Source organism: Ictalurus punctatus, chromosome 5 (assembly GCF_001660625.3).
Source record: "Ictalurus punctatus breed USDA103 chromosome 5, Coco_2.0, whole genome shotgun sequence".
Classification (NCBI taxonomy): Eukaryota; Metazoa; Chordata; class Actinopteri; order Siluriformes; family Ictaluridae; genus Ictalurus; species Ictalurus punctatus.
Window position 1 is genome coordinate 5067760 of NC_030420.2, and position 24621 is coordinate 5092380.

The window sequence follows — 24621 nt, forward strand, 5'->3', positions numbered from 1 at the left end:
CCGTGTGCACCTTGGAGCTATCTGCGTACGAGCTTATGACTGCATCTTTGGTTGTAGTGAGTGTATTTCATACTTTTTGGTGCCATTCAGAACTCTGTGGCTACTCGCTTCACTTGGGTTCCCTGTTGAAATGGGTGCAGTCGATGTCTCAGTTCTCTGGAAGCTGAGGATGAACACCAGCTATGTGTCTACTTGGGATTGACCATCGTAGAGAAGTGGTCTTTAGTTTAGGTGTCTCCTGCACTGACTGTACAGTAAAGCATTCATAATCTCGTTCTAGCCGTGTGGACGACGTGGAGTCAGATGTAGCTCACGTAAAATTGTTGATCCTGGAACTGAAACCAAATGTGATGGAAGATCACACTCTTTAGCAGAGTCCTCCTTATATCCCAATACCTGTTTCTCCCTCAAGGGCATATCCTCAGACCCTACAGTGATATTTCACTTTATAAGGATCATCTCCTCTTCATGGGCATTGTGCTGCTGCTACCTGTTTGACACCATGCACCTTCCCCAGATTAACATTTAACATTAGCCTTCTACTTACTGTAAGTGGCGTGGGTGTGCTTTAAACAAACACCATCCCAGTCAGACTTCAGGTTTGTCAGACAAATGACATTGTGGCATAGGTTATCCAGGTGATTCTCAGCATCCCTGGAGGATAGTTACATACGCAATACATATGGTTCTATGTACACTGGCTAACCACCAGCATCCCTGTCAATTGGAACCAAATTTGACTGGGAACCAAATCTAATTCAGCAAGAAATTTCCAGGAAAATAAGGCCACATGACAACTGTTTTTATCTTCTTCTGGCGTAGAGTTATTCCTTGGTTTCCTTGTAAGAGCTCAGGGCAGTGAGGGAAGTGGGGGCAGTGGGGGCAGTGGGGGCTCAACAGTTAAGGCTTTGGGTTACTGATCAGAAGGTCAGGGGTCCCAAGCCCTAGCACCACCAAGCTGCCACGTTCGGGCTGCTGAACAAGGTCATTAACCCGTCCTTCTCCAGGGGTGCTGCATCATACCTGACCCCACACTCTGACCCCAAAAAGCTGATATATATAAAGAAAAGAAGTTCTCTGTGCTGTAACGTATACATGTGACAAATAAAGGCTTTTTCTTCTTTATATGCACAACAAGTTATCCAGATGACCCTCATCAACGCTGGTGGTTATCTGGTGTTCCTAGACCCACAATTCTATCTGGAACTAGCATCCTGATTGATCGTTAATGTGTTAGATAGATATTTACAATTTCCCTTCGCACCATTCTAGGTACAGACTACAAAAACCATAGTTTGTTTAATGCAGTCTAAATGTTTAGCTGTATTCACTGAAGCTACTTAAGGGTGAAGGAGAGAGTAGGCTACTTGCATACAAGTGTTCCAACTGTGTTTGTCATTTCATATAGACACACATTCATGAATCGTTTATGTTTTTAAGAGGCACTAGCCGTCTGTTTTCTGTCAGGGACTTTTGGTAGCTGAATCACTGGTGTGTGTGTGTGTGTGTGTGTGTGTGTGTGTGTGTGTGTGTGTGTGTGTGTACAGGAACAGGGGTTGTGGCCTCGCTGACTGGGCTCAGCTGAGAGAACACAGAGAACAGCCTGGTCCTGTAGGTGTAGCCCATTCACTTCTTCACGCGCCCTTCACCTCGGGCAACTTCTCTCCGCGAGCTGCCCTCCTTAAACTCCAGATGACGTGACGTACCGGAATCCGGGGCTAAAGATAAACAGCACGAGACCTCGATAGGGGAATTATCCGCCACATATGAAGCGTTTACATGTGGAGCGACTCGGTTGAGTTTGCTCGGAGAAAGCTTATTCGGGCGCTCGCGCTTTAACTCGACCCCATCGACATGTTCACGCGCGGCTCCAAAAAGCGCCGCTCGAACCGTTCGGTAAGTGAAGCTCGCGCTCTCAAACACTCGTGCTACATTCAGTAAAAATAAATAAATAATAAAAAAAATCCGTTCCTGATTCGTTTTAACGGTCTGAAAGTCTGCTTTTGTTTGCGACATTACGGGTTTACCTGCGTGGGGAACTTTTTTTTTCGGGACATCTAAAGTTTCACTTCGAACAAACGCTTTTTAAACGGTGTGTTTGACTTATTTTATCGGTCTCGCTAACATACCGATATTTCATGCTTTTAAATCCTTAGTAGCATGTTAAGAATTGTTTAAAAAAAAACTTTACCATTGGATTCAATGCGGGGGGCGGGGCCAAGAGACTCTGACGTCATATTTACCTGAGCAGAATGATGGCTACGTCCTCAATTGCATACTGCTGTATTAAAGGGGCAATATGCGATTTAAAAAATTTCTTACTTGGAAAATATGTAAAACACGATAATTATGAAAAGCATACATGTTATCCATAGTCTCAGCAGAAGTGTATTAAGTGGCTGGGTAAACTGCCTTTTAATCTGATATGCAAGTTTGTATTTGGATGGAACTGCATTCATTTTATAGGCGTTTTACGTAAGACATTTTATGGGCATTTTATGGATTTTTTTTTTTTCTTCAGAAAACTATTTGAATTGGCGAAATTGAAATGTCGCGGTGATGTTTGTTGGTAAATGAGACCTTTTAACTACTCGTGTTCGACACACGTGAATCGAAGAGGGGTTTGACTGAAAGTGTGCTGTGATGGCGTCACATGGTGAATGGTCTGCACTTGTATAATGCTTTTTTAACTTTAGCGGTTCCAAAGCGCTTTACACTGTGTCTCATTCACCCATTCACACACACACTCACACACCAATGTTAGCAGAGCTGCCATGCAAGGCGCTAACTTGCCATCGGGAGCAACTTGGGGTTCAGTGTCTTGCCCAAGGACACTTCGGCATGTGGAGTCATGTGGGCTGGGAATTGAACCACCAACCCTACAATTAATGGACTACCCGCTCTACCACCTTAGCCACAGCCGCCCACATGATGCGTCTCGGCCCAAATCTGCAGAAAATCTCCTGTAATATTTAAAAATCGCAAGCTCCTCAGAATATTGCGGAGTTTGCTTAATTTTGCATTAGTTTCTGCGATCATAAAATCACGAAATCCTGGAGGGAGTTCCTGGGGTTGGGGGTTTGATGGATCGTTCTTTTGAAAATCATTCGTACTGTATGTCAAATCCAGACCTGATCTTGAATTTTTTTTTTTTTTAGTAATCTTACCTAATGCACCTTTAAACAATATAGTGGAGAGAAAAAAAGCTTTGAATATGACCAAAAAAAAAAAGACAAATGTACCTCTGCTTTACAATTAAGCCACTTTTCCACTGCATGGTACGGTACGGCTCGACTCGACTCAACTCCGCTCGCTTTATTTTTCTGAGCTTGCTTTTTCACTGCCGCCTCAGAGTAGGTGCCATCTTCCACTCGCCTTCACGCAGGAATAATGCTGTATTATCGAAGCCCTGTACAAATACACGGTCTGGCCGTATTCCAACCGCCTTTCCTGTTCGCTGAACACAGACCCTATTAAGGATGTAAAATAACGCCGCTCTAGAACCTACGTAGTGCCCGATATGACGAAGTTAGATTCATCCGTGACAGGGGCGACTTCGATAAACGCCTGTTTGGAAATCGGTAACAAGCGAGACGTAAAAATCTAAGACCGAAAGCTTTGTTGTAATTTTATCTGTAGTGAGATAAACGATGCATCATTTTCAATGAATAGAATATTACCGTACGCAAAGTATGTATTAAATTTTACATTTATTCAGGCACAATACAGAACCACTCGTTAAGAATTCCCTACTCCCTCAGTGCGCGGCTCACATTTAGTATCAGCTCGGCTTGCGTGGAACCTCGACTGAGGTGGTACTAAAAAAAGTACCAGGTACTATCCACAGTGGAAAGCCCCCAAAATGCGAGTCGAGCCGTACCGTGCGGTGGAAAAGTGTCATCTTTCTGCAAAAGGAAAACATTTGGTTAATGCTTATGTGATATCCGAATGACCTTCTCATTAAGCCGAATTAAGTAGGAATTTTCATTAAAAGTGAATGAAATCCAAGTGTTGTTATAATTGAAGTACGGAAGGTTAAGCACTAACTTTCTGATTCTTCTGTTTTTACACACACTGAGGTCGGAACACCTCCTTAGGTTTTCATTAACCGTGATTTTTTTTTGGTGTTGCAAACACTGTGCAGTCAGTAGGATTGTTTTTGTCTACTTTCCTTTCCTAGAGGAAGTGCTCTCTATTCAGTGAGAGTTCCTTAACTGCCTAGAAATCACACGCAGGAAAAGAAACAGACCTAAAAGTAAATTCTGCATGTCCACTCGCATTCCAAGGACAACTAGTATGTGTATGGTGTTTTCTGTGTAAATTTTAAAGCCACTCAACTGCACTGGGCAGTTATTTTTGAGCGGGATGTTGAAATTTGACCTTTTTGTTTTTTAAAAAAACACATCTGAAGCTCTCATGCATAAAGATGTCTTTTTTTTGATCATGACCAGACGGGTTGACTTCAGTTCTCCCAGCATGCCACGGTGCCAGAGGCCCGCGACCTTGCGACTTTTAGCCAGTAAATGTGTAACAAGCTAGTCCTATGGTATGCAAAACTGACTGAGGCTTAGTGATATAGTAAAGCTTGTACCATTTATCATATTAATATTTCTCCCCTGCTGAAAAGTAATAGCCCTCAGCAGTGGTGTTGTTTCACACAGACCTTTGCACCACACTATTGTTGCACGTCTAGTGTCATGTTGTGAGATTTTGGCCCGGTCAGGTGGCTGCCGAGAGGAAATATTTCCCGAGGGTGCGGGTGGGAAGAAAACCTTGGGAGCATCCTGTCTCGCAGTGAGAGGAGGGAGGCCAGTGTAGTGCGTTTCGCCTACGTTTCGCAGTGCACGCAACATTACTACTCTATACTGTAGCATATCGCTTTACTTTTCAGCTGTTTATCTTTCTTTACCTTTCCGCTCGACCTTATCTCAGGTAAACACGAAAATTAGCCTCTCATATCAGTACACTGATAGCAGCAGTGGGAAACGGATATTCTCACACGATGGTTGGGAGAAATCTTTCATTTCGCGGTTCCTCTGCATATTTCTTTATCCTGCCGAGACAGGTTAAAGTGCGCCCAAGCTCTTTAACGTCTCCGTTACATTTGATCTCAAAATCGTCCTCGTCTTGTATGATTTATATGTCCGTGTTCGGTATTATTTGCAGTTAGAGGGTGTTCAGGCTTGGTTCGTGCATGTGTAATGCGCTCCTTGTGGCATATCGGTTCACAGTTTGGCCGGGTGTGTGAATTCTGCTTGCAGAGCTTTACGCTCCGAGGCTTTTAACTGATTCCAGAACTGATTTAAATGAAGCTCGGTGATTTAATGAGGGCAAAGATACCACCTGCATCCTTACTTAAGGTGGGATTTAATCCAGTAGAACAAGAAATGTGCATTATTATATGTAACCTCATTGAACCTGCGTATTGAGTAAAGAATCAGAAACAGAGTAGCATTTTTTTAAAGCATGTCATACGTCAAAAATACAGGATTTCACCGAGTTGTTTTAGATGTGATTGTTGCGGTACGTGCTTCCATATGTTTGTTTTTTTATTATCTAACAGGAAGCTTTTGGCTGCAAAAATCCCTAATAATTAATAGTCAATTATTCATGTGAGACCATGAACAAATAGGTGATTAAATGGATTAAATGTGTTAAATGTTTTGCATTTTAACGTCCCAAGAAAAAACAATTAACTTGGAAGAAAACCGAGGCACAAAGCATTTAACATCTTGTTGTTGTACTAACTTTCTCCTCTAGGGTTAATCCCAAAATGACTGTTCTCTGTTACAACAACAACCAATTTAAATTACAAATAAGAAGTTTGATAAGGAATTTATTTTAAGCAAACATACAAGCGACAGGCTAAAACTATAAAATCGCTGCACGTTTTTCTACTTAATAATAAAAGTCAAAAAAAAAAACTATCAAACCGCTTGAATGAAATGTAATATGAGGCAATAACCCAAACTGTTTATTATATTTCTGTCACCAGCACAAGCTGCTTTTGTTTTGAATACTTGTGCTGTTATGAAAGGCATCCCTGCTTTGTGCAGACTGCATTGTACCATGTTTTAGTCAAGTCAAATCAAGTGGGTTTTTACTGTCATTCCTCTGTATAGCTTGTATACATTGGAACGAAATGACGTTTCTTCAGGACCACGGTGCAACGCGGAACAGTGCGCAAGATTACATGAAGTGCAAATACACAACAGTGTGAGACGTGTGCAGGACAACAGATGCACAGAACAAAACAATAGATACACAGAACCTGGACTGTAGCTGTACGCTTTTGTGTAATGTAGCGGTACACGTATAGCAGCAATACTGGCAGCAGAAACGAGTTGCGTAGTATAAAGTGACCGATGCAGCTATGTAAAGTGCAGTGTGCAGTTTTTAGTGAAACTCTTGGCTTTTTAAAAAATATATATATTCCTCTCCATATTCTGTATGGAAGACCTCGTGAGACATAAACTCTACATTACGCTTCTTTCCCGCATTCGATCTGACTGCTCTGTTCGCCTTCCTTTTATCGGTCCCTCCAGGAATTGTGATACGGTGAACGCTGCAATATTCGCAGGTGCGTGCAATTTTTCAGAATTACCGCAGGTTTTCCGCAGATTTGGGCCGAGACTCGTCGTGTGACGTCATCACACCGTGCGTTCAGCCAAAGCCCTCCTTGCCTCGAACATGAGTAGCTAAAAGGTCTCGTTTACCAACAAACATCACTGCGAAAGACGATTTCACACAATTGCGATTTCGCAAGTTCAAATAGTTTTCCTCAAAAAACCCAAAACATCAAAAAGTTGCATCGCAAATTTTGAAGAAAAAAAAAAAAAAAAAAAAAGAGCAGCAGAAAAGATCGAGCATTTTTAGCCACAACAATCACTAAAAACTCTGTACGGACTGTTTTGTTTAAGCAAGAACCGTATATGTTGTCAGTCAGTCCATCAGTCTGGCTTTGTGTGCGTGTTCTTTAAAAATGCCTTAACAGCGTTGGACCTAAAAAGAGTTTTGTGCACAGCCGTTTGTGGCGCAGTAATATCAGTGCTCCTTCTGCGCACCGCGGCTTCACTAAGGCCCCGTTTACACTAGTGCGTTATTGTTTAAAAACTCATATCCGTCGCTACGGTTACGCCTGTCGTCTTCACTACGCTACTCCGGCGTTTTCGATCCTAAAACACGGAGACTTTTGGACACGCCGACGACCCCGTTTTAGTTTGAAAACTCTGCACTCGCGTTTCATTGTAAACAGACCAAAACGAAGGCGTGGCTCCGCCCACATTCGCTCCCCGATCGAGTCTTCTGGATCATCGCGTATCCTTCCCTGATTCGTCAAGCCTCTACCATATGACTGTTACGCTACCTTGATCGTGTACACAAAAACACGGAGACTGAACCGCAAGCTCCGCTGGCTTTGTCGTCATTCTCAGCAGAAGTTTGCGCAGTTAAATTCTGTATTTTATAATACTGCGGCTGCGTACATGCGCAAGAGGCGAGGTATGATCAGAGCGATCTGCAACAAATCTCATATCGAGTGGTGTAAGTCCTACACGGAACGCCGGTTTGGACTAGCAACCGACTTCCTGTTAACACCTGTATGCGCATGCCCAGTGTGCATGAATGGTCATCTGACATGCGTTTTCAGTCGTGCCGTGCGGATAGGGATCGTTTCTGAAACGCAGCGGAAACGCCAGCGTGGACGAGGATCGTTTTCATTTTAAAACGCACTAGTGTAGACAGGGCCTGTGATATTACCTTCTACCCGAAGCCTGCACGCTTTTACATTCCTATTATTGGTTACGTTAAAAAAACTAGTTGAATATAGAAATCCAGGTAGATATTTATTTTTTTTCCTAATCGACATTATTGCTTCTTCAGACTAATCCTTGCAGCCCTGACTGTGATAGCAGTGTGTTTACACAAGATACAGTGAAAAACGTGATGTTTTTACAGCACACTATAGCCTCAAACGCTCTAGTACTCCACAGTGAGTGAGAGAACATACTGTGGTGTTTTTTCCAGGTTTGTTTTTGTTGCAGCAACATTTTTAGCCACCTCTACACGCCACTCAAAAACAACGGTCTGTGACTCGTAGTTTGCGGTGTCAGGCTGGTGGCCTGTTAAATGTTCTGTGAAATGAAATGCTCACATATAGTGATGGAAAATGCCAGAAGAGTGGTATTTTTCTTGTTTAAAAAGAATTTTTCTTTCTTTTTATGCTGATTTTGTTTGCGTTATAAATCAGTCAACAAATGTTTTGTATTTACACTAATTGCACATCTGATTATTCAGGAACAGGTTTGTGTGCTTGAATTTTTTTTTTTAATTTACTATTAAATGTGGGTATCAAAAAACAATAATTAAAAAAAATAATAGACCTCAAAGTAAAAAAAAAAAAAAAAAAAAACCTCATCCACAAATAAAATATTAAGTATAAAATGAAGTATAAAACTCTAAAAACAAATAAATAAATAATAAAAACTAACATCTCTCTCTCTCTCTCTCTCTCTCTCTCTCTTTTTTGTTGTTGTAATTTTTATTGTAAAAAAAAAAACAAAAACCTGGAATCCTTTTTTTGGTACCATTTTTCTGCAAGATTATCAACTGCGATTTGATTATTCACAGTTTTCAGCTTCGGTATGTATATTTTAATGCTTATGTTTAATGATGCTTAATGGCTTGCCTGTAATGTTGATGAATGAGCAATTATGCATACTGACGAGGCTTAAATTCTCCAAGCAGGCGGAGAGAATGAATCCTGAACAATGTGACGCGAACGTTAGAGCCAGGTTGACGGGTCGGCTCATGCGTGACTGTGTGTTTGATGTCGACATTTAAATGCTATAATGACTGAAAGCTTCGACATAAATTTATTGCGCATGACTAACGTGGACAGGTGTAAAAAAAAAAAAAAAAAAAAAGAAATGTGACTCTCCCTGTCTCTCTAGCATATTTAATAAGCTGAAGCAATTAAGCCTTTAGTAAAAAGAAAGGAGCTGAAAAACAGTCCTCCTCCTGCTCCGCCGCTCTCTCTTGATCTCTTTATCTCTCTCTCTTTCATAAGTGAATGCTTGTGCCCTGGTCTTGGTTCAGCCAAGTGGCAGAGTTCACTGATTCTACTAGCTGAGTTTGTTTTAGCACACACGTTTCCATAGATCTCTCGCTCCAGGCTCGAAGAGGCTGCCGGCCTGTACGCGAGCTTTTGTTCCTCCGCTCTCTCTCTCTCTCTCTCTCTCTCTCTCTCTCTCTCTGTCTCTCTCTCTCTGTATAAATGAATGTGTTTTTCTGAAGAAGTGTTACTGCGCACTTTGTGACATAGCACAATCATATGGCAGCAGCACGATGCATAAAATCATGCCGATACAAGTCAATCGCTTCAGTTCATGTTCACATCAAGCGTCAGAATGAGTCGGAAGCCCATCCACCTCAGTGTTTGACATGGTGTGCATTCTGAGATGCTTTTCTGCACAACCCGGTTGTAAAGAGTGGTTATTTAAGTTACCATAGACGTCCTGCTAGCTCGAATCTGTTAGTCTGGCTGTTCTCCTCTCACCTCTCTCATCAACAAAGCATTCTTTCTGACTCTGACTGGATTTTTTTTGTGTGTGTGTGTGTGGTGTTTTTTTTCCCCCCACTCTGAGTAAACTCGAGAAACTTCTGTATGAAAATTCCAAACCTCTATACTCATCCCAGCCCGTCTGGCAGCAACAAACATGCCATGGTCAAAGTCATTGTGATGACCCCCCCCCCCCCCCCCCATTCTGATTTACATTTGTCTGGTTTGGCTGACTATTTATTCTTAGTGATTTACATGTGAGACTGGATGTAGTACAACTGAGCAGTTGAAGGTTAGGGGCCTTGCTCAAGGCAGTGGCAGCTTGGTCATGCTGGGATTTGAACTCATCACTTTCCGATCAGCTTGCTTTGCATAATTGACCAGGCTTACAGGTATTCCTAATAAAGTGGTATTTAAATACAATATGCCACTGTTTGTACAGTATTGCTACCAAACTATATCATTCAACAAGACCAAACCCGTATAACTAAATCTCATTTTATTATACACACATGTTTTATGTAACCCATCCTAAGACCTGTATTATGTCTTTGGAACGCCTTTGGAACCGTCCCAACTTGACAGAAGGTGACATAAATTCCAGTGCGCTACTGTAATGGCACGCTGAAAGGATTCCCTGTATGAGCTGAACAATGGGCAGCTCCACAAAGGCCAGCGATGCCTTTGCCTTCAGCTACGCTTCTTAGCAGTCCTGTTTAAATGCAGACCAGCATTTAGACATTGTTTAGGCATCTGCGATGTTGTCCTCGAGCTTAAGTCTCACAATTGCACACACACTTCTCATCCCTGCCGCTGTGTGTGGTGGATTGTGTGAGCGAGGCGAAGACTGCGTTTTAGCTTTACAAGCTCTATCTGCATGCTTTGACACAAACACCTGTGTCCTGGCATGTGAAAGATCTGGAACTACTTGCGTGTGGGAGAACTAGTTCTTCGTTTTATGGCTCTATTTTGGCTTGTATTTTAAGAGTTGTAGATAGTTAAAGTGATACTCGGAACTGTTATTTGTCGAAACACGCATTTTACTTATGCGCCTTGCAGTTTTCGATACCTGCCGACGTTCCAGTTTCCATAGATATGAACTTATAAAAAAGTTTATTAAATCAGGCCTTTCCATTAGTTAAAGGTCATTGGAGCAACGCCAAAAACCTTTTGTGTGTTACTCGCCAAAGCTGTACCATATGGGCACAATGGCCTGGTTGTGAATATAGTGATGCACATTGCGATCATAATATGCCTTAGAGTATGGAAAAAAAAAGAAAAAAAAACAACTTGTGAACCTATGACAGTTAAAGATAACCCTACATTGATTTGACCAAAATAACTTTTGGATTAGACCTACAGAAATCATTGGCATATCATGGGTGTCTGCAAGATAAGTCCTATATATATATATATATATTGGCCATAGAGCTTGTGAGATATTTTGTACACTTCTCTGGCTACAAGCTTCAGGATCTTGAGGGCTGCATTCTGTTTATTCTTATATATGCACTAGTTCGCAGCAACACTGTGACATGATTAGCTTTTCAGATCAATATGATGATGATGGTCTGGCTGAACTGAAAAATGTCCATGAAAGCCCATCATTAAATGTTAATGAAAAGATTGAAACAGTTAATGGGGAGGGGTTGTGGTGGCTTAGTGGTTAGCACGTTTGCCTCGCACCTCCAGGGTTGGGGGTTCGATTCCTGCCGCCATACTGTGTGCGTGGCGTTTGCGTGTTCTCCCCGTGCTTCAGGGTTTTCCTCCAGGTACTCCGGTTTCCTCCCGCAGTCAAAGACATGACTGGCATTTCCAAATTGTCCACCCCGTCTCGTGCCCCGAGTCCCCTGGGATAGGCTCCAGGCTCCCAGCGGTACAGAAGATGGATGGATGGATGGGTTCTTGGCCACATTTATTGACAGAACATACCAGACTCTATAGATAAAACTAGAAGTCTGGCATGCAAGAATAGATAATGATTATACTTGTTGAAAAACAACAGTACTTCATTGTCTTAAACTATTAAAGCTTATATATAAATGATATATGATATATAAATGATATATATATATATATATATATATATATATATATATATATATATATATATAATATAATATAATATAATATAATATAATATAATTATGAGCATGTTCCGTGTTCTAGGTGTGTATGGATATTGTACTGGTTTTTTTGTTTGTTTGTTTGTTTGTTTTCCCTTTCAAATTTCTAGTTAGGATCCTTATTTATTTTGAATGAGATCAAGTAGACTATAGCCCAATCCAGCCTAGTGCTGACTAAAGCTGATGCCTTGCTTTGGGCAGATTTGAAGCTTAGGCTCAAAACAGAGGGGTTGTATAATAATGGCACCAAAGGTAAAAGGATGACCGAGTGGAAAACAAAAGCGAGAGAGAAAGGAAGGGTGTGTAGCATCATTTCTGCAGCCATTTCCTTCCTTTAGACTCCATGAAAAGGTCAACATCTATACTTAGTATGTAGTATGCATTAATGGATTTTCCTATTTGTCCTGACATTTATTTAAAATGTTGAAAAATCTGTTTTCAACAAGCACACATTGCAATCACTTTTCTAAGATAATCCGAAAAGCAGTTCTATGTAACGGCCTACATGCATTATACAACGTAGTCATGTTTTTACCCTATGTAGTGCGCATGTGAAGTGAATTGAACACCGTTTGAGATTCAGTCTAGCTGTGTGTTTTGGAGGGGGCTTAACTAAACACAATTAAGACCGTCCCTCAAGAAGTTTGCGAACGTAGGCATTACTTCAAAGTGAAGGAAACCCTGCGATATTCGCAGGAGCTTTCCGCAGATTTGGGCCAAGACACGTCTTTTGACGTCATCACAACACGTGTTCAGCCAAAGCCCCCTTCAGTTCACGTGCGTCAAACGTGAGCACAGCTAAAAGGTCTCGTTTACCAGCAAACATCACTGTGAGACATGAAAAAAAGCACAAAAAACTCCGCAAATTTCACAGCAAAATTTGATCTTAATATCTGTTGAGATATTAATATTGTTTAGTCAGAATACGGACGCCTTCATGATCCTGATAGCACATCCGAAGACTCCAATCTGCCCCAAAATAAAAGCATCAAGTGTATTATTCAGCTATGTAAATGCAGCCCATGTGCTGCACATTCTCGCTTTTATCAGGAGGCAGAGGGGATCCATCAAGACAAGTATTTAGTCTTGCAGTGATTTATTTATTATAATAGCGCTTCTTTCATTCTTTCACGCAGGAGGAAGATCCTGACAGAGGGCAGCCCTGCATGCGATGTGGAGAACAGTGTCCCGGTTTACGCATGCACGGCTGGAGGTAAGAGAACATCTCCTTGAGTGGACGACGGCTGTCGGGCGTTCCTCTTCTACTTGTACTTAATAATGCCAGAGAGATCTTGAAGTACATGGATAGGTGAAGGCTCTGTGTATAATCACGAACATGGACAGAGCAGTATGTTTGTTTTAGCTGCGTATTCGATGGCGATTTTGTTTCAGAGAAAGGAACGAGTTGTACAGGCTGTGGGAGAGCAAAGTTTAGCAGTGGGAGTGCTGACTTTTAGTTTTTTAACGACGGCCTTTTTATGGCCAGACGCGCATCTGGTTTTGTTAAAACTAGTCTATAAACATTGAAACGGGTAGAGAACAGATGAGAAGTTTCCCCCTGACACCCCACAACACCGCCGCGCACCATCATGGCCCGAGTGAACCTACTAGATCTGATCAGCGTGAGTCGATAAGCCATACTGTCGGACTACAAGTTCTACCAGTACTTTTTTCATTCAATAAATCTGACCACGAAATGACCACACGTCAATCGGTCCAGAGGATGCGGGTTAACCCTACGTTCGTGCTAGCAAGTGAAAAGTCACTCGAGTCACTTGTAGCTTGTCTCTTGTGGGCATGTAGTGGCCACACTCATCATTGCGAAAATGAATTTATATGTTGCGTGCTCGACTTCGTACTAGCTTCATACTCGCGTTAGCAAAGCTACATATCTAACTATACCAGCTACATACATTCACCAGAGGCGCCAACAATCTCTTGCTACTTCCTCCCAAGCTTTGTTTGTTTTTCTTCGTGACATCTTTGTAGTTTAGGGAGGTTCTATATGACCGGATACGATGAAAACATGGTTGTATATTTTTGCGAAAGAGTAACCAGGCACTTATTGCAGGTAGGAACTCCAGTTGTAATCGGGGAACTGACAAACTGTCGGACCACGTTAGGGCACCGTAGGGTTGGTCCGAAGAATTGTCGCTGCTGAAATCAAAGCTCTGTGTCATGCACGTAGATAGAAAATGGATGACCGCCTGTCACTTGGTCCCTTTCTTGTGGGAACTTGGAAAACCTCTTTAAAGCATCTACTAATTGAGACCTTGGCGTTTTAAGGATTGTTTGCACAATTCTGTGAGTTTAAGATATCGACATAACGTTTGGTTCCTCGATACGGCCAATGCGGACATGTTTTAACTAGGGCTGGGCGATATATTGATTATAATATATTTAAATGTTTGTTTGTTTGTTTTTTTACATATTAAACACTACTGAATGGATGCTGTTGATTTGATGTAATTTGTTTTTACTTAATCTTCTTTGTCGTTGTAGGCATTAAATAAAGGTATCGTTTCTTTACTTAACTACTTTACTGTTTTGCAGACAGTTTGTTAGCTACATTATATATCGTGATACGCATCGTGTATCGTAGAAATGTCCTCAAGTATGTCCTCATGGTGATGTATCTTATTGTCATATCGCCTAGCCCAAGTTTAAACTTCGTTTGAAAATATTTCCATTATTACTTTGGTTTTAAACCTTTCATATGTATTCATCGGCATGTAAATAACGTAATTAGGTTTATAAGAAGTCCACAAAAGATTTTTGTCATTTTGAATATGAACTGGTTTCACCTCCATAGCTTCAGAAGCATGTTGTATCCACAGCTTATGAAGGACCTTTTTGTCCAAAACATCTTGTTTCCTGTATTATACAGTATATATGCATGTATTTACAGTATAGAGTATTCAGCAAGACAAGCTCTCAATTTTTGGATGCAAAACATCAAAGCCATTTCTACTGATAGTAACACGTGTTCATGAGACAACATGTTCAACCACTTCGTCACCTCAGATCAGATCATGTTTCTATATTTGATGTCAGGTTGTGTTCTTCAGAGACCGAACAACTAGGAATGAATATTCTGCGGTGACTCGGTGCAGTCGAGAACACTGAGATGAACAGTCAAAGACACACACTTGCATTTCACGATGGAGGTGTGAACGTGGATATATCAGTGAAGTAGCCAGGCGCACAATAGACAAAGTGCTACAGGACACATGTGGAATTCCAGATGGTAAAGATCGCAGTGTGTGTATGTACGTGTGTACTAGTGTGTTTGTGATTAGCGAATTAGTGCCGCCAAGCCTTCTTCGCTTCCTCTCTCGAAAGTCATACATCAGTGTCTGTCTTAATCAGATCTCTACTTAATCAGTGTGTGATCTCTCTTTAAATTGACACCATAATGAAAGCATACAAATGTTCAGTCACAGCAGGGCAGCATTGATGAATGTCACACAAAATCCACACAGGAGTAGAATGCAAGGTCATTTTAAACAGCCATTCTCTTCTCGTTTTCTTAAACGGTCTGTCAGTGTTCAGTAGGAATGTATCAATATTTAGTCTAGGCATTTTTGAGTATCGTTTAGTTATTTAGTAGCAATCCAATTGCTTGTGCTAAGTACAGGCTGGATAGAATGTTGTTTAAATCTTCAATAGACAGTATTGGGGGTATCTCAGTTGCTAAAGTGCATTTTGCCAGGAAAGAAAAACCGTTAAAAGAGGTCCAGTAGTCTAGAACTTCAAAAGAGGTCTATATTAAAGATGGTTCATCACACATTAGTTCAACCTTGGTGGACACAAAGTGACCATTTTAGGCTAATTCTGAATAGAAACCTGTTCTAGTTGTGTCTGAGTTTATTGCATGTACTTAAAATCTTAACCTTTTATTAATTCACTTACATTAGCTTAGTCCAGACTGTTTAGGGGGCCAAGCACCCTATTGTAATTATTGAAGTTGGTTTAATTTCACTGACTTTCAGTTCCTTGCATTTATTTATTTATTTATTTATTTATTTTTGGTTCCCCTGTTCCATCTTGTTCCCCCCGTGTCCGTCTGGCCCCTCATTCTGTGTCCTAGTCCAGGCTGTCACACTAATAAGATTAGTCCTTTCAAGGTCTGCTTCTGCTGCCAAGCCTTCAGCAATTGAGACATCGACTCTTGACACACTTTGCCTTGCGTGTTCTCTCTCTCTCTCTCTCTCTCTATATATATATATATATATATATATATATGTATATATGTATGTATATGTGTGTGTGTGTGTGTCTATATACATATTTATTTGTGTCAGTTTTTCTTTACATATCTGTGTCATTATTGTATTCATTACTGCACTAGTCCTGACTATCATTAAGACTTGTAATGGGCAACACACAAAAAAAAGCCAGCATGAAAAAGAAAACCGAGCTTTATAGGGGACAGATCAGCCCCCAATCGTTGAGGAAATACACTAGTTGCAGATGTGTATTAACCTGAAAGGACGTTGAATGTTTACAAGTGTTTACACTGAGGTAATTTGGACTTCTGTTGCTGTGGTCGAAATGTATCTGGAATCGAGGCTTGGTTCACTTAAATCCCCCCACTAGTCTGCATGGATTAACACTAGTCGCCATACAAAATCCAAAAGGCCTGATACAAACCAGCTGTGGTTCTAAAAGCTCTGAGGCAGGCGACTATCTCTTTTAGAGTGGCACAGCTTGTTTTCCTTTAACTTTCTATCTCAGAAAAAAAACATACTTGGTCAGTTGATGAGCCAGCTCAGGCTGTTTTGTTAACATGAAACGTTTCGGGGGGTTTTTTTCAGTAAGAAAAGACAAAGACAGATGGGGCTTCCCAGACGGGGCGACTCAATTAAGGTCCCCACGTCAAATCTTATCTTACTGCTAACGCACCAAATTGGCTGCTCTGGCTAAGGTGCCAAAGGACCAATCCGTCTTGTCACGACCACGCATACAGAGTTGGTTTACAGCATATGTCGGAAAGACGGTTGTCCAGCCTCTGTGAGTGTTTTATTGAGTTACACACAACCCCCTAATGTTACAACACACAGTTATATAAGACACATCCATGGTTTATTCAGAAAGTGATTAGTCATTCAGTAATGGCTGCCACCACACGCCTCAGCCAATTGTCCATCTGTCCACTACAGGATGTTGAGCAAAACCGTTGCTGTTATCGACCTGGCTAACTTTTCCTTTCATTTTCTGAGGGGTTACTATAGCAACAAGTTTGCATTGTTGTTATCTTCGAGGTAAACATCTTCGAGGTAGTTCTGGGAGTAGTTTCTTATTTCTGTGTGATAAAATATCAGTTTTTTATTTTCTGTTTTGTTGGGGTTTTTTTTTTATTTTTATAAACCTGTCAATCAGGAATTTGAGGCAACAATGTAATGTCGTTGTAAGTAACGTAGCACGATATTTAGTGTCTTCTATATGTTGGTGACTTGGCAGATACAGTCAAAAGCTGTACACTTCTGTTCACTAGTTACCATGTGAGAACTTTTGCACACAGTACAGATGTGGCTTAATATTTGAACATCTGGAAGAGTTAATTGATGGATATTTGGTTAACTATGGTTTTATAGATGTAGAAAAAAAAATAACGGGCATGTCGCCTGTCCCCCCACCACCCCCTCCACCCAATGCCCATGAGCGAACTCTCTTTAATGACTTCTGGTGATGGACCGATCGACAGGTTATCATCTTACACCTGATGTTCAGCTTTTATCGCATGCTTTCAGATAGCTTGTTTAGGGTTTTCAATTATTTAAACACTCTTCTTCATGTCTAGACTGAATTGTATCATCCTGACATCAGCATGTCCCCACTAGGCAACAAAAAAAAGTTGTTGTAAGCCAGGCCTTTTCTTTAATCCTTTCAGTACTGCAGGACATGTTACTTGAGTGCACATCTATGATATATATATATATATATATATATATATGCGCCAAATGATTCTCATAGTTAAACACACATCTACCTAACCTCCTGGGTAACCTCTCATCCATATTAGAGGGTGGTGAAAGAGTCATGTTGAAACACGGTATGAGCGAGGGAGGAGAGAGGGGACGATAAGAGGGAAAAATGCAAGGGCTGTAGAGGAGAAGAAGGGAGGGCAGGGGAAGGGTGATGTTTGCGCAAGTTGAGCGGAGTCACCTATTGTCTGAGCCTCGGTGTAGCTGCCGAGGCCTGGGGGCGCGAAAGGAAGAAAAGGATCTCTGAGAGCGAGGGAGAGGGGAAAGCGTCTGGTTTGAGTCAGCACAACAGGCTCTGACGCTCCTGCTGCCCAGTGCAGAATGGCTAGCTCGCTAAAGTCATCTCAGGTTTAGGATTCATCAGAGTTTTGGACAGCAACGAATGCATGAGTGGAGTTATGGTGATCTGAGGTAATGATTCCAGCATTTGATTGTTTGTGGTTGTCATGATTGAGATGAAGATGTTTTGGGTTGTTTTTTTTTTTTGTTTTGTTTTTTTTTGTCATTTTGAGGGTTTAATAATATTGTTCCATATGTCCTCAGTATGTTTTGAGAGAAGTTTATTGCTGTATGATTTGAAATTCATTGTTTCAAACAACATTCTGACTTTATAGATTCTTCTTGTTAACAAGACCAAAGAGTTCACTCTCCTTCTGGTAGTTATTATATACTTGGATGTTTGGAATGAATATAACTGAACCATAACCCAGTAACATTCCAAAGTTTGTTTGTTTTTTGTAAGTAATCTAATTAATTAGATGTCACGATAAGACCAGAATATCCCGCTAGTGTTTATTTGATGCTACGTTCATGTATCTCCTGCATTTTCAGTGGGGATCCAATTGGAGCCAGGTTGGTTTATTGTCATTTAATGATTGTAATTAGACTCTCAGAGACACTGATCTGCTTCCTGTCTCTTCTCGAGAAGCTAATGATCCATCATAAAGCCTGAGTCTGCCCAGGTTTTGGATGCTTTTATAGTAATAATATCTACGATCATAGAACCGGGTTGTTAAAATGCTGAAGTCATCACCAGTGATGACCGTCTTTACTAGAACTATTTCTTCATTAGTGATTTGGTTAGTAATTTAGGGCTGGGTTTTAGATTCTCGCCTTAATAAAATCATGATGTTGTATTATTGTATTATAGAAGTGAAAAAAATAGACAGTGGCTTGCATTTCATGGAGGTTAATTTTGAAGTGCATGAATGTGAAGTAAAATATTTCAATACTATGAATTTTTCAATTTCATTATTAAGAATCCAAAGGCTTGGAGGGTTAGTTCATATTTATATTCGCTTGGTACCCTTAGCAGTTTGACTACATTCCTCTCTATTTTGCTCCTGGCACCCAGACCGTTCTCCTGACATGCTGGGATTCACAGCTTATCAAATCATTTGTTCTCTGTTGTTTCCACAAATTGGCAAGATGGAGTTGCACTCTAATCTTTACTGAGGTGTGTGTGTGTGTGTGTGTGTGTGTGTGTGTGTGTGTTGGAGTTAGAGGCTAATTCACCTAACAAGGCTGTCCAGTTATGCCGAGCTAAATATACCTAGAGAACTGTTCACATTCATGTCAGGGTTGCCATGTTGGTGCACTAACAGGAAGTCTGAAGTGGTGATTGACATCAGCTGAGTGTGTGTGTGTGTGTGTGTTTGTGTTATAAGGTTATATTTAGGTTGACATAATTGAATTTGACATGCTGTCAAGAAGCGCATCACCAAATCTGAACGTCGGTGACAGCCGTCAGAAAGTTTATCACATGACTTTTGTGACATTTGTGTCTGCAGTTTCTTATAAACATGCCAAGTTTAAGTAAGGTGCGGGGGGGAAAAGGATTTTTTTTTTCCTGACCGTTTTTTTCTGAAATTTTATTTAACCTCACAAGGAAATAAAAACAACTAAAAGGTTTCCTTTTGGTTACTGAGGATAATGTAAGTTTTAGCTTTAGGTGTAGAACAATATTAATTATCTGCATTAATAATTGCATCAATGGATACTGCTCACAAACAAGGATACTAACACAAACAAGCGCGTGTGTGTGTGCATGCAAACTTTGTGTGCGAATGTGTAGCTGTTAATAGCGGCATTACTGCCTGCTGCTGTACCCCTTGACCAAACACACACCATCCCGAAAGCACACAAGCAGAGTTCAGAGTGTGTTTGCATACTGGAGCTCGAGATCTTTTCCCAACACGGCTTAATCTTCACTGCTCTGTTCTAATCCCCTGTGTGTATTCGCACCGAACATGTCCTGGAGTGTGTTTGTCCGATGTTGGTGGTATCAGGCTTAAATGATCGTGATTTCAGTCTCCTCCATTTTGGATTGGGCTTGTGCATGTATGCTTTTGTGTGTGTGTGTGTGATTAATGTATAATCGACTCGTACTTTTCTATCCTAATACTGACATGACAGCTACAGTTTGCAGCCAAGTTAATTTACATTCACCCTTTGCTCAACGCTCATTATTCGAGTCACTGATGTAGTGTTATAAGATTGTCTGGCACATTTTTGGCTGGTACAATCCGGTGAAAAGATCTCATGATGATTTTTTGCCTTAAAAGGGCATTTTGAATGCAGAACGAAGGCGAACTGATGGGGGGAACGAGTTGCACCGTTAAGAGCGAGTGCGTAATGGGCTGCAGTAAAGTAGTAATGTTTGAATAATCTCAGGCTCAGGCTGTTAAAGCCTCTGACGTTGTGAACATTGAGCCTCTCATGCATCTCCGCTGCTTTCCTAATGACTCCCATAATTCTTTAAGTCTTACATGATGGATGAACCGCATGGAATAAAGCTGCGAGTGTTGTATACAGTATGGCAAGCGTCTGTTTGAGTGACAGATATGAAGCACGGAAACGGGGAAAGGTTATGGCATGACTAAGGTGTGTGTGTGGAACTTCTTTTGATAACTTTAGATCTTGCGACTCCATAGAATCGTTTAGCACTCGATCGGACAAGGAACCTAGGACTAGTTCGCAAAAGTAGGGTTTACAAAAATTCCAAGATGGCGGAAAATGTTTATAGGCGGAAATGACGTTTTTGTTCATCTGGACAGACTGTCCAGAGTCTGTGACAAGTTATGGCTATTTTTTTTTTATCACTATAGCGCCACGATCAGGCCGAAACTTTGCGACGATCAATTTTATGGCAGAATAATAATAATAATAGTAGTCATTTAAAAAAAAGAATAATAAAAATCCCTACAATTACAATAGGGTTTCAGTCCTTCGGGCTTGATCCCCTAATAACACAACGAAATTGATCAGTGATGGTTTTTATTTCACCTCTAGTGGCCTCTCTCGTTCTGCATAATGACAGCGGACCCTTCTCAGCCGCTCTCGCAACGGACGCAACCGGGAAAACTATCCATGTGGATTTTTGCCGATGACCCATAGTTCTTGCGATCGGCTATCGGTGCCGATTAATCAGCAAAACCGATCAATCAGTCGAGCTCTAGTAATTATCTCATTAATCATGTTGAGACAAGTCATTTGTGATTTCTGTCAATTTTTATGATTTTAACATTATTTGCTCCAAAGCTATGTCTGATCGATTTAAATAGTCAATTAAATACGCGTTCTGTTTGGTTTTACCTCATCATCATCATCATCATCAAGAAGAGTGATCTAACTAAGGAGCGTCTCTCACGGTATATCCAACAACAATCAGGTTTTCATGCACTGTTTTGGAAGTCCTCCAAAATATCGGACTCGATTGTACTCGAGAGATAAATACAGCTCAAAAGCTAATGCTCAACTAATTCACTCTGAGGAGTACCGAGTGGCAGTAATGCGATACAGAAAGGTAAAATGGGTATAGATTTTAGTTGCCCTACGTGACATTTGAATTTCTTTTTCTGAACACAAATAAAAATGAGTAAATTATCATTACGACCAAGGGAGGGATTTTTTGTTGTTGGCGACGACGCTGTGTGTTTTTTATCCTTAAGCAGCTTTTTTAATGTTGTACTTACAAGTAGCAGTTTTCTGTTGAAACATGAACTGCATAAAGTCTGGTACTTTTTATTCCTTCATTTCACATCCATCCCCGAGGTCAAATCCCAATTGAAAACTTATGTTTTCTCAATGTTATCTGTCCTAATCTGTTGCTATGCATCCTTCTCAGTGACTGTACTGTTTTTCACTCTGTGTTTGATTGTTCATTGTTCGTTCACATTTTGACCATGATTGTTCATTGTTTTTCACTATATAAATTAAACATATTATTATAGTTGTATACATGAAGATATTTCTTCATTTTAGTTGCATTTAGTCATAATGATGATTTTTTTTTTCCTCTCAGGTGAACTACATTGAACTTACAAAGTACTTATGGCTCTAAAAATAAATGTTATTGATCATTTATCCCACATATAATGATTATTTAGAAATCTCAAGCCCCAGACATAACGTGTAAATTGAACAGGATAAATTCCTGGGAATTTAAGTCAGAAAAACAAGTTCAAAAGTCCTGTTAATATTTACACTGGGAAGGTTATCTGTATTAAGACTTGTGTTGTGCAGGCGCTTAACTTGAATTTCAGGGCGGCGCATGCAGATTATTGAAATGACCTGTGCAAAGTCCACACCTTGGGAGTTGATGGGGATTTTCTCGTGGAGCACTCTGTGAGATGGAGCTTGCCATAGTGACAAGACCACTTCTGTTAAAGCAAACACTTTACGCCTAGCGGGGAAAAACTTCAAAATCAGGGGCCAGAACATTTGTACTGATAACGCAAATAACTTTTTCTGTTACTTGGAAATGCAAAACAGTTTAGAATACAGCAAGAACATTTCAAATAAAGACCCAAGTAAATATGTTGAGACTGACTACGTTTACATGGACAGCAGTGATGTAATTATTGACCTTATTCTGAATAAGACACTATTGTGATTAAGGTGTTTACATGAGTTGTTTTAGTATACTCCTTTCATGTACCCGTTTTACATGTTATAGAACGTAGATGGATTAACGGCACACGTCATTACGCCTTCACGCCACGCCGTCCGACGTTCCCTCCAGAATTTCACGCATCGACATACGGTTCGTCTTCGTTATGGTACCGTATACAGTTTCGGGTGTTTCATTATTAATTTTACGGAAGCTTCAAGTGCATTTAATTATTTGTCATGCTGTACGTGCAAATAGACGACTGCTTGAAGCCGTGGGCTGCGTCCCAAAAAACGTACTTACCTACTATATAGTAGCTGAGATGCATGTATTTGTCCTATTATATAGTAGGTAAGTACGTGGATTTGGACGCAGCTGTGCTCTTCAATTTGTGTTTACTTCGAGTGTGACTTTAGTCGGATTAAGGTCATCAATAATCGCTGTTTACATGCTAGTTTCTTAATCAGAGTATCGTCTTAATCGAGTTAATATCGGATTATTGTTGTCCATGTGAACGTACTGAATGATTATCAAGAAAAATCCCGACTGTGACTGTTTGTCTTTTTTTTTCCCTTTCTTTGCACATCATTTATCTGTCCAGTTTGGGTGAGTCCCATGATAGATTCCTGTTGTTGGTTGACGGGATGTGGTGTTCTGTCATTGTTGTAGCCCCTCCAGCTCAAGGTTTGATGTTTTGTGCATGCTGAGATGCGTTCCTGCTCACCACGGTTGTAAAGAGTGCTTATACGAGTTACTATATCCTTGCAGCTCGAGCCAATCTGGATATTTTCCTCTTGACCTCTTTTATCAGTGAGGAGTTTCCACCCCAATGTTACCTGTAGCTCTTGACCTGTATCCGGTTGATTGTTTTGCATTGTACTGCTGCCATCTGATTGGCTGATGAGAGAACTGCATGAATATACATGCGTTCCTAATAAAGTGGATGGTGAGTGTATGAAGGGGAAAATACATGATGTCTCACCCCTCTCTCTCTCTCTCTCTCTCTCTCTCTCTCTCTCTCTCTCTCTCTCTCTCTCTCTCTCTCTCTGTCTCTCTCAAATCTAATACTGTAAAAGTGGAAGTAGAAATTTTACCTCGTAACACTCCTCTCAAAAGAAAGGCCGGTCATTTCCTGTTAAAATTGGGTGGGGACTGGCTGGATTAATCACTTTAGAGGTGTGTAAGCACATCCACTAATCTTTAGACCTCTTGCTCCCTCTCTCTCTCTCTCTCCCTCCATGTCTCTATCTGTCTGTTGGCGTGTCAGTACGCTACAGCTCTCACAGAGTGACGGATCTCGCCGGGTCACAGGCAGGGCAGCGGGGAATTAAATCAGAACAGCATTTCTCCTGACGGTCGGACTCTGGAAGCCGATTTTGCATTCAGTGCGTATATCGTTGTCATGTCCTATTTATTTATCTCTGTTGGTTTTTCCTTTGATAGAACTCCTGTGCTTGTCATTTAGCGCATAATATGAAACCAGTTCAGGCTGGCACTTTCATCATACGAGAATGCTGAATGATTGATTTGTGGTGTTCTTGTCGCTGAAGCGGATAATTTCTCCTGTAAGTGTGTGTGTGTGTGTGTGTGTGTGTGTGTGTGTGTGTGGTCTGGAGGCTGTGGTATTGATAGTGAAACACGCCTGACTTGTCCATGTGGTTCGTGTCCTCCTGCAGCTGTGTGTATGTGCGAGTGGATAACATCTGTGTTCATTAGAAATGTATTCTGGGAAAAGATTATTTCCGTCATTCAGTTCGCGTGTTTCAGAATGACCAGGGTTTTTTCTTTATTCACAGTGTATGTGTATTGTTGAGGGGAATGTTAGTGTGCATAAATAGTGTCCGTCATCCCTCTGTAGTTGGGTTGATGACCCAATAGATATCACTCTGTGTGTGAGAGAAAGTGAGTGAGTGAGAGTTAATAACAGGGTTTGGGAGTCACGATCGAGTCAGACGGTGTTGAGGAATGCCGAGGGGGCTTACGTATGACGTCACGTCTCCACCACAAAGCTAAGACCGCGTGAACACACAGGCGTGAAATCGTGATTCTGCGCTGACG

General features: G+C 40.9%; 1 protein-coding gene across 4 annotated transcripts in view; it reads left to right on the top strand.

Annotated features, from left to right (window-relative positions):
- Positions 1-1554: 1554 nt before the first annotated feature.
- The window catches only part of prickle3 (prickle homolog 3), a 38913-nt gene continuing 15846 nt past the window's right edge, over positions 1555-24621 (top strand). The window contains exons 1-2 of one of the 4 annotated variants that reach the window (XM_017468710.3): positions 1555-1896; positions 12822-12898. In XM_017468710.3, coding sequence (XP_017324199.1) covers positions 1855-1896; positions 12822-12898 — 119 coding nt within the window. In that variant the 5' untranslated portion in view covers positions 1555-1854. Of the gene's footprint in view, positions 1897-12821; positions 12899-17827; positions 18084-23817; positions 23949-24621 lie in introns of those variants that run through there. The other 3 variants (XM_053680119.1, XM_017468711.3, XM_017468712.3) reach the window with 3 other exon arrangements.